At 51.1% G+C, this 14,595-nt stretch overlaps 1 protein-coding gene across 1 annotated transcript in view; it reads left to right on the forward strand.

Annotated features, from left to right (window-relative positions):
- Window positions 1–14,595, forward strand: part of ak5 (adenylate kinase 5) — a 135,021-nt gene that overhangs the window by 84,830 nt on the left and 35,596 nt on the right. The window contains exons 7-8 of the mRNA XM_056293301.1: window positions 875–965; window positions 11,542–11,618. Coding sequence (XP_056149276.1) covers window positions 875–965; window positions 11,542–11,618 — 168 coding nt within the window. The remainder of the gene's footprint in view (window positions 1–874; window positions 966–11,541; window positions 11,619–14,595) is intronic.

A 14,595-nucleotide genomic window follows, 5' to 3' on the forward strand; every position in this document is an offset into this window, starting at 1 on the left:
AAATTCTCTCCTCCTCCAAACTAACGCCCAAGTCCCACCTGCCACACTCACCATACTCTGCTCTGTCCGGGTGGATTTGGGGGATCAAGTTTAAAATGCCAGGTTGAGGGAGGTGAAAGAGGCAATTAGTTTGGCATTACATGCATGTTGAATGTAGATTAAGCCCAACTCGGTGCTCTGCAGCCTCTTTGGTCAGGGTGCTGCTCTGTTCTGTGATGCTACAATGTAACGGGTCGGCTGAGGAACCCGCCACATAGTTGCAATATCACTTGTTTGGGGTGGGGGGGGGGTCCCCCTTTTTCTCCCCAGCTGTATCCGGCCAATTACCCCACTCTTCCGAGCCGTCCTGGTCGCTGCTCCACCCCCTCTGCCGATCCGGGGAGGGCTACAGACCACCACATGCCTCCTCCCATACATGTGGCGTCGCCCGCCACTTCTTTTCACCTGACAGTGAGGAGTTTCACCAGGGGGACGTAGCGCGTGGGAGCATCACGCTATTCCCCCCCAGCCCCTCCCCCGAACAGGCGCCCCGACTGACCAAAGGAGGCGCTAGCGCAGCAACCAGCACACATACCCATATCCGGCTTCCCACCTTCAGACACGGCCAATTGTGTCTGTAGGGACGCCCGACCAAGCCGGAGGTAACACGGGGATTCGAACCGGCGACCCCCCGTGTTGATAGGCGACGGAATAGACCATCACGCCACCCGGACGCCCCGCAATGTCACTTTTAATTTTTCTGTCAGTTGTCACTCCGTTCTGATATTGTTATCATAAATTAGAGAGAAATGCGTCATTCTGACACCGCCAAAAGAATTTACTCTTTTAATGTAATCCCTCCTGTCTCAACACTGTCTCTCTTTCCTCCTTCCAGCTGGACGCCGACCGAGATGAAGAGGAGGTTTTCTCAGAAATCAGCATGACTCTGGACAACAAGCTGTTTCCCTCCAAAGAGCCCGTTGCTGGTGAGTTGAATAACAACCTCACAAAACAGGAAGAAAACCATCATGACCAGAACACCAGTCAGAACATCAGTCAGAACCCCAGTCAGACAGCTGGAGAAACCAGCCAGAAAGCTGGAGAAACTAGTCAGAACACCAGTCAGACAGCTGGAGACACCAGTCAGAACACCAGTCAGACAGCTGGAGACACCAGTCAGAACACCAGTCAAAACACCAGTCAGACAGCTGGAGACGCCAGTCAGAACACCAGTCAGACAGCTGGAGAAACCAGTCAGAACACCAGTCAGACAGCTGGAGACGCCAGTCAGAACACCAGTCAGAACACCAGTCAGACAGCTGGAGACGCCAGTCAGAACACCAGTCAGAACACCAGTCAGACAGCTGGAGAAACCAGTCAGAACACCAGTCAGACAGCTGGAGACACCAGTCAGAACACCAGTCAGACAGCTGGAGAAACCAGCCAGAAAGCTGGAGAAACTAGTCAGAACACCAGTCAGACAGCTGGAGACACCAGTCAGAACACCAGTCAGACAGCTGGAGACGCCAGTCAGAACACCAGTCAGAACACCAGTCAGACAGCTGGAGACACCAGTCAGAACACCAGTCAGACAGCTGGAGACACCAGTCAGAACACCAGTCAGACAGCTGGAGACACCAGTCAGAACACCAGTCAGACAGCTGGAGACGCCAGTCAGAACACCAGTCAGAACACCAGTCAGACAGCTGGAGACACCAGTCAGAACACCAGTCAGACAGCTGGAGACGCCAGTCAGAACACCAGTCAGAACACCAGTCAGACAGCTGGAGACACCAGTCAGAACACCAGTCAAAACACCAGTCAGACAGCTGGAGACGCCAGTCAGAACACCAGTCAGACAGCTGGAGAAACCAGTCAGAACACCAGTCAGACAGCTGGAGACGCCAGTCAGAACACCAGTCAGAACACCAGTCAGACAGCTGGAGACGCCAGTCAGAACACCAGTCAGAACACCAGTCAGACAGCTGGAGACACCAGTCAGAACACCAGTCAAAACACCAGTCAGACAGCTGGAGACGCCAGTCAGAACACCAGTCAGACAGCTGGAGAAACCAGTCAGAACACCAGTCAGACAGCTGGAGACGCCAGTCAGAACACCAGTCAGAACACCAGTCAGACAGCTGGAGACGCCAGTCAGAACACCAGTCAGAACACCAGTCAGACAGCTGGAGAAACCAGTCAGAACACCAGTCAGACAGCTGGAGACACCAGTCAGAACACCAGTCAGACAGCTGGAGAAACCAGCCAGAAAGCTGGAGAAACTAGTCAGAACACCAGTCAGACAGCTGGAGACACCAGTCAGAACACCAGTCAGACAGCTGGAGACGCCAGTCAGAACACCAGTCAGAACACCAGTCAGACAGCTGGAGACACCAGTCAGAACACCAGTCAGACAGCTGGAGACACCAGTCAGAACACCAGTCAGACAGCTGGAGACACCAGTCAGAACACCAGTCAGACAGCTGGAGACGCCAGTCAGAACACCAGTCAGAACACCAGTCAGACAGCTGGAGACACCAGTCAGAACACCAGTCAGACAGCTGGAGACGCCAGTCAGAACACCAGTCAGAACACCAGTCAGACAGCTGGAGACACCAGTCAGAACACCAGTCAAAACACCAGTCAGACAGCTGGAGACGCCAGTCAGAACACCAGTCAGACAGCTGGAGAAACCAGTCAGAACACCAGTCAGACAGCTGGAGACGCCAGTCAGAACACCAGTCAGAACACCAGTCAGACAGCTGGAGACGCCAGTCAGAACACCAGTCAGAACACCAGTCAGACAGCTGGAGACACCAGTCAGAACACCAGTCAAAACACCAGTCAGACAGCTGGAGACGCCAGTCAGAACACCAGTCAGACAGCTGGAGAAACCAGTCAGAACACCAGTCAGACAGCTGGAGACGCCAGTCAGAACACCAGTCAGAACACCAGTCAGACAGCTGGAGACGCCAGTCAGAACACCAGTCAGAACACCAGTCAGACAGCTGGAGAAACCAGTCAGAACACCAGTCAGACAGCTGGAGACACCAGTCAGAACACCAGTCAGACAGCTGGAGAAACCAGCCAGAAAGCTGGAGAAACTAGTCAGAACACCAGTCAGACAGCTGGAGACACCAGTCAGAACACCAGTCAGACAGCTGGAGACGCCAGTCAGAACACCAGTCAGAACACCAGTCAGACAGCTGGAGACACCAGTCAGAACACCAGTCAGACAGCTGGAGACACCAGTCAGAACACCAGTCAGACAGCTGGAGACACCAGTCAGAACACCAGTCAGACAGCTGGAGACGCCAGTCAGAACACCAGTCAGAACACCAGTCAGACAGCTGGAGACACCAGTCAGAACACCAGTCAGACAGCTGGAGACGCCAGTCAGAACACCAGTCAGAACACCACTCAGAACACCAGTCAGACAGCTGGAGACACCAGTCAGAACACCAGTCAGACAGCTAGAGACACCAGTCAGACAGCAAAGGAAGAAGTCAGTGAAGCCTGCTGTGACAGGCTCAGGCTTTCTTTTTAGCGGTATTTTACATGAAAAGCGGGTCTTCATTATGGAAAATAATTGCTCAAGTAAGGCTCGGCACAAAGGAGCATTTAGTGTCCATCACTTTCTCCTTTTTCTTTTGTTTGCACCTTTCAGGGGCCATGTGTTTGTGCAGATTCTGGAAAGACTCGGGAACCCAGAGCTTTGTCTGTCTGTTGTTTCGCGGTTGCCATGAGACACAAGCCACAGGAACAGACCCTTCCCGGTGGCTTACTTACTTATCTATACGTCGTCATGTTACGGCGGCGCCTTTTAATGACGCAGCAGATGCGACCCTTTTGCATTTTCCCTTCATAAAAACGGAGGAACTCTGACAGGGTCACAGGTCACAGCTGATGCAGGTGGGAGGGCTTTGGCATGAAAGCAGTCCCGAGGTCAGCGGTGAACTAGGGCTGCACGACTACGGCCAACATGTTCATCCCGGTTGTTTTGACCGATATCCAGATCACGATTATAGATCACGATTTTTCATTGAAGTCAGGGACAAAATATTGCTATTGCACTTTTACATTTGAATAAACAGAGCGATGCTTTTTTCACTCCCATGTTGTGCCACATTTCTGCAAAATGTACAAGTCTTTGCATCAGAACAAGACTGGTCCTTATTCACCTAAAAGTCAGTGCATCTCCGAGAAGCAAAACATAAATAAAATTGTCCCAAAACTTTTTACCCAAAATTAAATCGACAGAGCACTTTTCTTTCATTTTCACGTGGTGCTATACTCCTGCTAATTACCAATATTTGCATTAAAATAAGATGTAAAATAAGGTTCTCATTCGCCTGCATTCTGTGCATCTCCCACAAGCAAAAAATGAAAGGAAATTGTACCCAAAATATAGACTAACTGAAAATAAATATGCCAGAGGTGTCCGGGTAGAATAGTGGTCTATTCCTTTGCCTACCTGACATCGAACCGGCGATCCCCATGTTAGGGGATCGCCGGTTCGAATCCCCATGTTACCTCTGGCTTGGTCGGGCGTCCCTACAGATACAATCGGCCGTGTCTGCGAGTGGGAAGCCGGATGTGGGTATGTGTCCTGGTCGCTGCACTAGCGCCTCCTCTGGTCAGTCGGGGCGCCTGTTTGGGGGGGGGCTGGGGGGAATGGCATGGCGAAACTCCTCTCTGTCAGGTGAAAAGAAGCGGCTGGCGACTCCACATGTATCGGAGCAGGCATGTGGTAGTCTGCAGCCCTCCCCGGATCAGCAGAGGGGGCGGAGCAGCGACCAGGACGGGTCGGAAGAGTGGTGTTGGGGTTGGCCGGATACAATTGGGGGGAGAAAAAGGGGGGGTGGGGGTTTCAAAAATAAATAAATAAGCCATCACAGATTGCAACCAAATGAAAACAGTTCAGGCCTATGCAGAAAAGAAAACATCGTAGTGTTTAGTTACGCTGTTATGGACGTCTGAGGTGACGCTCGACAAGGCCGGGGATTCGGCGAGGTAACGTTGGCGACGTTATTGTTCTCGGCCTTCATCGTGCTGCAGTTTGGGGGGGGGGGGGGGTTCCAGGTGGTTGAACAGCTTAGTTGTGCGAGACACAATTCTAAAGTGAAGTCCTCTTTGCATAGGATTTGTTCTTGGTTGACATCACTTGAGCCAAATCCAGAATACTTCCAGAAAACAGATGAAGATGATGATGATGATGATGATGATCCGTTTGGAGGGACTAGCTCTCCGCCTTCTGCTCCAGATGTCCGATTTGCATCTTGTCCGTCTGCTGTCTGTGGTTTATTCTGGTCCGCAGCCACAACGTCCAGGAAGTTTCTGCGCGGGCTGCAGCTGCCAGGGTGCGAGCTCGGAGGGAACAGCTGTGATTGGCCAGGCAGCCGGTTTAGGGAGCGCTTGATTTGATGTGCAGCGGAGCGTTCTGTGAGCGTTCTTCGCAGTCGATCGTGTTCATTTAATTGTGGGAAGCCAAACTCATGATTGAGATTAAGGTTCGATTAATTGTGCGGCCCCATGGTGAGCACATGGCTCCGGGCCGGGGAGGTTGACGACTATGCGGTCCGGCTACACAGAATCATCAATATGACTGATATATTTACATGCGTCCTTAAAACCGCCCCGCATCTGTGTATTGATCAGACGCTCCAAGTGTGATGCCAAATTTATCACCCCCAAGAAAAAATGACAGCATGGTAAACCGGAGTGGGGGGCGGGGGGGGGGGGGTCGAGCAGGCTGGTGAAGTGCTCATATGAAGGCATGTGTCACGATACTGTCACGGGGAGAGCGGGACCAGGACCCAAACGCAGACAGCGGAGACAGGCTGGGATAAAGCAAGGCTTTACTGAGACAGAGGTACTCGCTGAACTGAACGATGGGTACAAAAACACAGGGGAGGAATGAGGCACTGGGCCAACCCCAGGGAGCAAAACTGCTGTGGCCCGGACCCGTCCCACACCCGACTATCGTCTTTCTTTCACCCGGTCCACATACCACGTGGAATGACGCCACTTGGGCGGTCCGCTCCCGTTTGCCGGATCTGGGCCAGAACCAAGCCATAGCAATGCCGCATGTACCACATGTTTGCCAAAGGTGGCCATATTTGTTTTGTGATATTTGGGCCATATTCACCATTTACCACACGGGCCACTTCAGGGTCACATCCAGATCACATGTTGCCCAGAGCACCGCATATTTGCCAAAAAAGGCCCACATCCGTTTTGTCAGGGCCAGAAGAGGGCCATCAGTGCCGCGTCGTTGCCTGAAGTGGCCCACATTCGGATGCTATCAGGGACGTGAACTAACAAGGGTAACGTTTCGCTTATAACCCGACAATGAGCCGGGGCAACCAGGGGGCAACATATACACGGGGAGCCAATCGGGGAAATGGGGGACAGGAGAGCAAGGCAGGGGCAGGAACAGAACGACACAACCACGACAGCGTGGGCCACTGCTGCCCACGTAGGCAGGTCTGTCTTGTTGCCGGTGCAGTGTGGGTTTTGTGTTGTGAAGCTGTTCACACTGAGGCGCACTACTGCTAAATACCAGAGCTGAGTGTAACGTCCATAGGAAGGAAAGGGGTTTGTTCCTAATCAGGATCACTCATAGCAAGGTAACCGGTAATGACACTGAACTAGTCCCCTCCACCACCCCCAGGCTGCCCTGACCACACCCGAGGACCAATACCGCACATGATAAACTGATGTGGGGCTCGTGTGTGTGTGGCTTGAGGAATGCGATCAAAGCACAGCCATGGTTAACAAGTCCATTAGGAAGTCCTGCAGGCCAAAGCAGCTTTGAACATGGTCCAGGATGTTAAGAGGTCTGTCTGCACATCCCCAGCCACAGATATGTAATTTAATATGTGTACTTCACGATCTTGGAGCAGTGCGGTTCGGCTACACAGCAGCCCTCGGGGCAGGAGCTGGAGGTGATTACATTCATTTACATGAGGAAATCTGGGAGACGGCGTTACTCTGGCAACAATGCCAAAGTCTTCGCCCTGTCTTCGGAGACGCCACAGTGATGCAACAGGAGGCAACCGGTATGAGGGCGCGCAGCCTTAGTACCTACACACACGTCCCCTTCCCTTAACCTACGTGTGTACTCACACCGGAGTCACAATATACAAAGAATAGAGGCGTAGCGGTCTAGTCCGTTGCCTACCAACACGGGGCTCGCCGGTTCGAATCCCCGTGTTACTTCCGGCTGTGTTGGGCGTCCCTACAGACACAATTGGCCGTGTCTACGGGTGGGAAGCTGGATGTGGGTATGTGTCCTGGTAGCTGCACTAGCGCCTCCTCTGGTCAGCGGGAGGAAAAGAGGAAGGCCAAAGAGGAGGTTTATGGATGTGGTGAGGGAGGACATGCAGGTGGCTGGTGTGACAGAGGAAGATGCGGAGGACAGGAAGAGATGGAAACGGATGATCCGCTGTGGTGCCCCCTAACGGGAGCAGCCAAAAGTAGTAGTAGTAGTGGTAGTAGCGGTAGTAGTAGTAGTAGTGGTAGTAGCGGTAGTAGTGGTAATAGCAGTAGTAGTAGTAGTAGTAGCAGCGGTAGTAGTAGTAGTAGTAGCAGTAGTAGCAGCGGTAGTAGTAGTAGTGGTAGTAGCAGTAGTAGTAGTAGTAGTAGTAGCAGCGGTAGTAGTAGTAGTAGTAGTAGTAGTGGTAGTAGCAGTAGTAGCAGTAGTAGTAGTAGCAGCGGTAGTAGTAGTAGTGGTAGTAGCGGTAGTAGTAGTAGTAGTGGCAGTAGTAGTAGTAGTAGCAGTAGTAGTAGTAGTAGTAGTACATTTTAGTCATTTATTAGGCCTGCATTCTCCCACTAATGTATAAAACTGATGGCTTTGGTCGTTGATGCTGCAGAAATGAGGAGCTGCTGGAGCGGGGACCGGCAAAGGGAGGAATTTAATTTCCGATGAAAAATGTTCAGCTGATGTGCAGCGTGGGTGTCACAACAATGACGGCGCAGCTCTTTAACGGAGCAAGGGGCAGGCCGCCCTCTTGTATTTGGAAGCAGATTTGCCGTTCGGTGTGGCAGAGTTACGTGGGGAGTCGGGCACGTTATTCAGCGGAGGATTTTTAACACCTGAACGAGGCGGCCGGAAAAGTGACAACCCTCTCATCCAGACAGCATGTGACAAGAATCCGCCCTCTTGAATCTTATTATACCAGTTTTAATGAAGGGCAAACGCCACCATCAGCAGAGAAGTCAGTCGAAGCATTTGGCGACATTAAACCCCACAGGCCTGTTGTACTGAATTGAAATGCTGGTTGGCTGTAAGCTCTCTACAGCCACTGGCTCATGAATGCAGGGCAGGGATTTGGAGTTTTATATATTTGCGTCATATCTCTTAACTTAGAGCGACATTAATCAGCTTATTGTAAAGCCAAGTCAACTGCACAATGTCACCGCGGCGTTATTCAAGCTGCAGGAAACGCATGTTTGTAATTATCAGCCTTCTTAGGCTCATGCTTAAAAACACTCTTTGCAAGCATCCAAGTGGCGTGGCGGTCTATCCCGTTGCCTACCAACAGGGGGCTCTCCGGTTCGAATCCCCGTGTTACCTCCGGCTTGGTCGGGCGCCCCTACAGACACGATTGGCCGTGTCTGCGGGTGGGAAGCCGGATGTGGGTATGTAACCTGGTCGACGCACTAGCGCCTCCTCTGGTCGGTCAGGGCGCCTGTTCGGGGGGGGGGGGAGAACTGGGGGGAATAGCGTGATCCTCCCATGCGCTACATCCCCCTGGTGAAACTCCTCCCTGTCAGGGGAAAAGAAGCGGCTGGTGAAAAGAGGGGAAAGCCAAAAAACAAAACCCATCCTAGCTGTGTAGCTAGGAGCAGTGGGCAGCGGCCGGGCAGCGCCCGGGGACCAGCTCCAGTTGGTCTTGCCATGTCAGGGGCACAGGCCGGAGTACTAACCCTAACATGCATGTCCTTTTTGATGGTGGAGGAAAGCGGGGCACCCGGAGAAACCCCACCGCAGACACGGGGAGAACATGCAAACTCCACCCAGAGGACGACCTGCCTGAGATGACCCCCAAGGCCGGACAATGCCGGGGTTTGAACCCGGAACCTTCTTGCTGTGAGGCGACAGCGCTAACCGCTGCAGCACCGTGCCACCCAAAGAGCTGTTGTTGCTGTGCACCGGCCTCCTCCACCCCCCCCCCCCCCCCAGCATATTTCCTGACCGGAGCTGCATGCTGATGGCTGCGGCTGCTGGCAGACATCAGTGGCCTCGCTGGCTCGAATACAGAAGGAAAAGTGGCGGAGCTTTTTATATTGTCATCCCTCCCCCGAGGACAGGATGCAACCTGACACAAGGCTGAGTTGAAGTAGTGTGAACTGCAGAGGATACGAAGGGCAGCCTTGTTTAAATCTCCATCTTAGGGTTAGGGTTAGGGTTAGGGTGCAGCCTTGTTTAAATCTCCGTCTTGCTCCGAATGTCGTGTTTATTTCCCCAGGCTTTTTTCAATCCAGCCGTCTTTTCATGCCACGCCGCTGGCATCTGCAAGGATTTTGAAGCTGTGTTTCAAAGCCCCTTCAACCCCAGCCCTTTTTTTGGGGGCGGGCGGGCGGGGGGTCCCTCTTTTTCTCCCCAACTGTACCCAACCAATTACCCCACTCTTCCCAGCTGTCCCGGTCGCTGCTCCACCCCCTCTGCCGATCCGGGGAGGGCTGCAGACTACCACATGCCTCCTCCGATACACGTGGAGTCGCCAGCCGCTTCTTTTCACCTGACAGTGAGGAGTTTCACCAGGAGGACGTAGCGCATGGGAGGATCACGCTATTCCCCCTCCTCCCCAAATGGGTGCCCCAACCGACCAGAGGAGGCGCTAGTGCAGCAACCAGGACACACACCCACATCCGGCTTCCCACCCACAGACACGGTCAATTGTGTCTGTAGGGGCACCAGACCAAGCCGGAGGTAACACAGGGATTCAAACCAGCGATCCCCGTGTTGGTGGGCAACGGAATAGACCGCTACGGTACCCGGACACCCCCTATCCCAGTACTTTCATCAGAAAGTCAGGTTATATACTGCCACGGGGGCTTATTACTGTAAATGGGTCACATGTACAGTGAGGAGGAGGAGCTGGAGGAAGATGTAACACGCTAAAATTCCTCCCATATTTCTGAAAGAAATCCCCTAAAGGCAACGTCTTCCTTCTCCTCGTTTAATCAGTGTTACTTCATCTGCACTGAAGTTAACAATGACGAGTGAATGTTGGATTTTTCTTTGGACATTGGTCAGACTTCATACCAAAACCCACAGGTAGCTGTCCTACCTTTACCAGAACCCACAGGTAGATGTCCTACCTTTACCAGAACCCACAGGTAGATGTCCTACCTTTACCAGAACCCACATGTAGCTGTCCTACCTTTACCAGAACCCACAGGTAGATGTCCTACCTTTACCAAAACCCACAGGTAGATGTCCTACCTTTACCAAAACCCACAGGTAGATGTCCTACCTTTACCAGAACCCACAGGTAGATGTCCTACCTTTACCAAAACCCACAGGTAGATGTCCTACCTTTACCAAAACCCATATGTAGATGTCCTACCTTTACCAAAACCCACAGGTAGATGTCCTACCTTTACCAAAACCCATATGTAGATGTCCTACCTTTACCAAAACCCACAGGTAGATGTCCTACCTTTACCAAAACCCACAGGTAGATGTCCTACCTTTACCAAAACCCATATGTAGATGTCCTACCTTTACCAAAACCCACAGGTAGATGTCCTACCTTTATCAAAACCTACATGTAGATGTCCTACCTTTACCAGAACCCATATGTAGATGTCCTACCTTTACCAAAACCTGTATGTAGATGTCCTACCTTTATCAGAACCCACAGGTAGATGTCCTACCTTTACCAAAACCCATATGTAGATGTCCTACCTTTACCAAAACCCACATGTAGATGTCCTACCTTTACCAAAACCCATATGTAGATGTCCTACCTTTACCAAAACCCATATGTAGATATATAGTATACACAATCTAACTAAGATTTCTGTCTAAACCACAAGTACAAAAACTGTTGCTTATACAATAAGGGAAAGTGAAGTTTATGTTTTACTTTTACTCCTTGTCTTTAATCACAAAGAACAAATATGAGGCTATTTTCCTGAATTTTGAAAAATGAATTTGCTTGCCTCCTGTTGAAGTATTAACGTTCTGTTTCAAACACTGTACTGCAGAGGAAATGGATTTCACCTAAATATAAAAACTGCCTGATGGAATTTGGTGAGCCTGGAGCCCCATAACTAACTTCCTGGAGGATAAATCACAGTTAATACTGCATGAACTGTACTCATGAAATATGAAACACAAACACAAAAGCTCAGCCTCAGAGGAGCTGGACTAAACCCTGCAGAGGTGCAGCTCTTGTGGAGGTTTCCTCCTGATTTAAAGAGGGCGGTGGTTCATCCATCACGGCTGACACCGCCCCCCTGTGAAAGCCACTCTTTGGTTGTGAATCAGCAGAATGTGTCAGCTGTGTGGTGTTTAATGGTTCTTCTGGATTTCCTGGTTTGCAGGTCCCAGTGAACTGGACCTCAACCTGCTGGGTGAAACCAGCAGTCTGGCGGATCTCGCCTGCAAGTATGATGAACAGGTAAGAGTGTTACTGTCGTTTCTGTATCGTAAATGTGAATGGCGATCGAGCTGGACCGACAGGGTTCTCCTGAGTTCTGCAGGCGAGAGGTCTTCTCAGATCAACATTTCACATGACCGTCACGCCACTTACCCAATCGGATTTCAGCTGGAATTAGGGTTAGGGTTAGGATTACGGTTAATGCGAGCCCAAGGTCGACATATTGATCTGAACATCCCTCACCTGCTCAGACCTGGACGCGCGGTCTGATGGGTCATGGTGGTCCTGTACTGTCTGTCAGGGCAACACGGTGCGAGACAGACTTTTCCGGAATGACTCAACAGCACAGCGGCCAGTGAGTACAAGTATAGCCACGAGTGCCGTCACAGTATTTGCCTCACGTATGGCATCAGCAGGAGCCTCCGAGCCACACGGTGTCTACGAAACATCCAGCTGAATTACATTTAACACGCAACATTAAAGTGCGTCTCCGTTAAGTGCGGCGGAGTCATAGTTCACCCTCATTCACAAAATTACAGATGGCCGTGAACTTGACTCACTCTTGTGTTATTTTTGTTATTTGAACTTCACTGCACAGACTGAACTGCTCTTGCTCCCCCCAGCTACGACTTCATGAACTATCTGCTTTTGACAAGTATGTTGATATGCAAGCAGTGTATCACACAAAACCACCTGTTGCCACTTAAAGTGACTCATAGAACTGGTGTGTATGTGTGTGTGTATATTCATTTGATTTTAATGTGGCTAAACACATCCCCGACTCCTTCTGCAGCTGCTACAGGGTCTTAGTTCAGAGGAGCAGAAAAACTGAACTACCAACATCAGTATTAGATAATGCCAGGATATAGCCTGTGTGTGTACACGGTACTATTACAATAAGTTTTACTCGGCTGCATGTGCTTCAGAATTGTTTGTGAATTTGCTTTTTCCCATTACAACCCAAACAGCCAGACAGAGTACATGGTGATAATGCCTTTCACCGCAAACAAATTACTAACATCCTCTTCCAAGCATCCTCCAATCTGCAGTAACAACAACCCGCTGTATAGAAGACTACTACTACTATTACTACTACTACTAGTACTACTACTAGTACTACTACTAGTACTTTCGGCTGCTCCTGTTAGGAGTCACCACAGCAGATCATCTGTTTCCATCTCTTCTTGTCCTCTGCATCTTCCTCTGTCACAGCAGCCACCCGCATGTCCTCCCTCACCACATCCATAAACCTCCTCTTTGGCCTTCCTCTTCTCCTCTCCCCTGGCAGCTCCATATTCAGCATCCTTCTCCCAATATACCCAGCATCTCTCCTCCACACATGTCCAAGCCATCTCAATCTTGCCTCTCTTGCTTCGTCTCCAAACCGTCCAACCTGAGCCGTCCCTCTAATATACTCGTTCCTAATCCTGTCCTTCTTCGTCACTCCCAGTGAAAATCTTAGCATCTTCAACTCTGCCACCTCCAGCTGCGCCCCCTGTCTTTTCATCAGTGCCACTGTCTCCAAACCATATAACCATTCACATCGGAAGACTATGGCTGTTTATATCCAGTTGGCTATGACACATTTATGGCACTCTGACTCCTGGACTCTCCAGCCCACCTCTACCCTGGACCCCTTTTAGTCACAAAATGAACAAAAAAAGGAAATTGACTTTGCATTAAAGACAAACGGGGAAGTCGATTCAAATGGGAGGTGAATCTGCAGGGAGCGTCCATCACTTCTCTGGGAGCCGGGCACGAAATCGAACCACAACTGTGACATCTGTCATACTGCTGCCTCCGAGACAGACCAGGAAATAGCTGCACTGACTCTGCCTTCCCCCTTCTGTTTCCTGCTTTTGCTCCTGTTGGTCGTCTTTACCCTCATTGGCTCTCACAGCTTCTGCTCTTGGGTTGCTTGACCAGTTTGGGGCTTTTTAATCGTTATGAATTTAATGATTTTTTTTTCTTTAATCCAGGCATGTTTGTTGAATGGACACAGGCTCAGTCTCAGTAGAAATCTGCGTAGCGTTTATAGTTGCACATATTTTCACACCTGTGGTGGTTTTCCAGAGCGAATACAATCTTCTACCGCAGGCTGAAAGTATAGCAGTTAGGGGCAGACTTGCTCAAGGGCAGTGGAACGGTCGCTTTTGCAGGAAGGGTTTACTGTAACACGTAACGTGCGGCACGGTGGCGCAGTGGTTAGAGTGGTCGCCTCACAGCAAGAAGGTCCTGGGTTCGAGCCCCGGGGTTGTCCAACCTTGGGGGTCATCTCAGGTCGTCCTCTGTGTGGACTTTGCATGTTCTCCCTGTGTCTGCGTGGGTTTCCTCCGGGGGCCCTGGTTTCCTCCCACAGTCCAAAGACATGTAGGTCAGGTGAACCGGTCATACTACATTGTCCCTGGCTGTGAATGTGTGTGTGTGTATGTGGGCCCTGTGATGGACTGGCGGCCTGTCCAGGGTGTCTCCCCGCCTGCCGCCCAATGACTGCTGGGACAGGCTCCAGCATCCCGTGACCCTGAGTAGGATAAGTGGTTTGGATAACGGAGGGTTTGTTGTAACTCATTCACCGGCCTCGTCCAGATTTTCACACTTTGTTCTGCACTGTCACTTCCTGCCACAGCACGCCTGCACCGTGTACAGACACATCTGACATGTTCCCTACAGACACACACCTCTGAGTACACTGCTACACTTCAGGCAAACTGGTGAATTCAGAGTTAACGTGCGACTTTAGTTTAAAGTTAAGTTTATTTTTCTCGGGCGTCCGGGTGGCATAGCGGTCTATTCCATTACCTACCAACATGGAGATCGCCGGTTCGAATCCCCGTGTTACCTCCGGCTTGGTCGGGTGTCCCTACAGACCCAATTTGCCGTGTCTGCGGGTGGGAAGCCGGATGTGGGTATGTGTCCTGGTCGCTGCACTAGCGCTCGGGGCGCCTATACAGCGGGGGGGGGGGACTGGGGGGAATAGCGTGATCCTCCCATGCGCTAC

The sequence above is a fragment of the Lampris incognitus genome, chromosome 14 (assembly GCF_029633865.1).
Source record: "Lampris incognitus isolate fLamInc1 chromosome 14, fLamInc1.hap2, whole genome shotgun sequence".
NCBI lineage: Eukaryota > Metazoa > Chordata > Actinopteri > Lampriformes > Lampridae > Lampris > Lampris incognitus.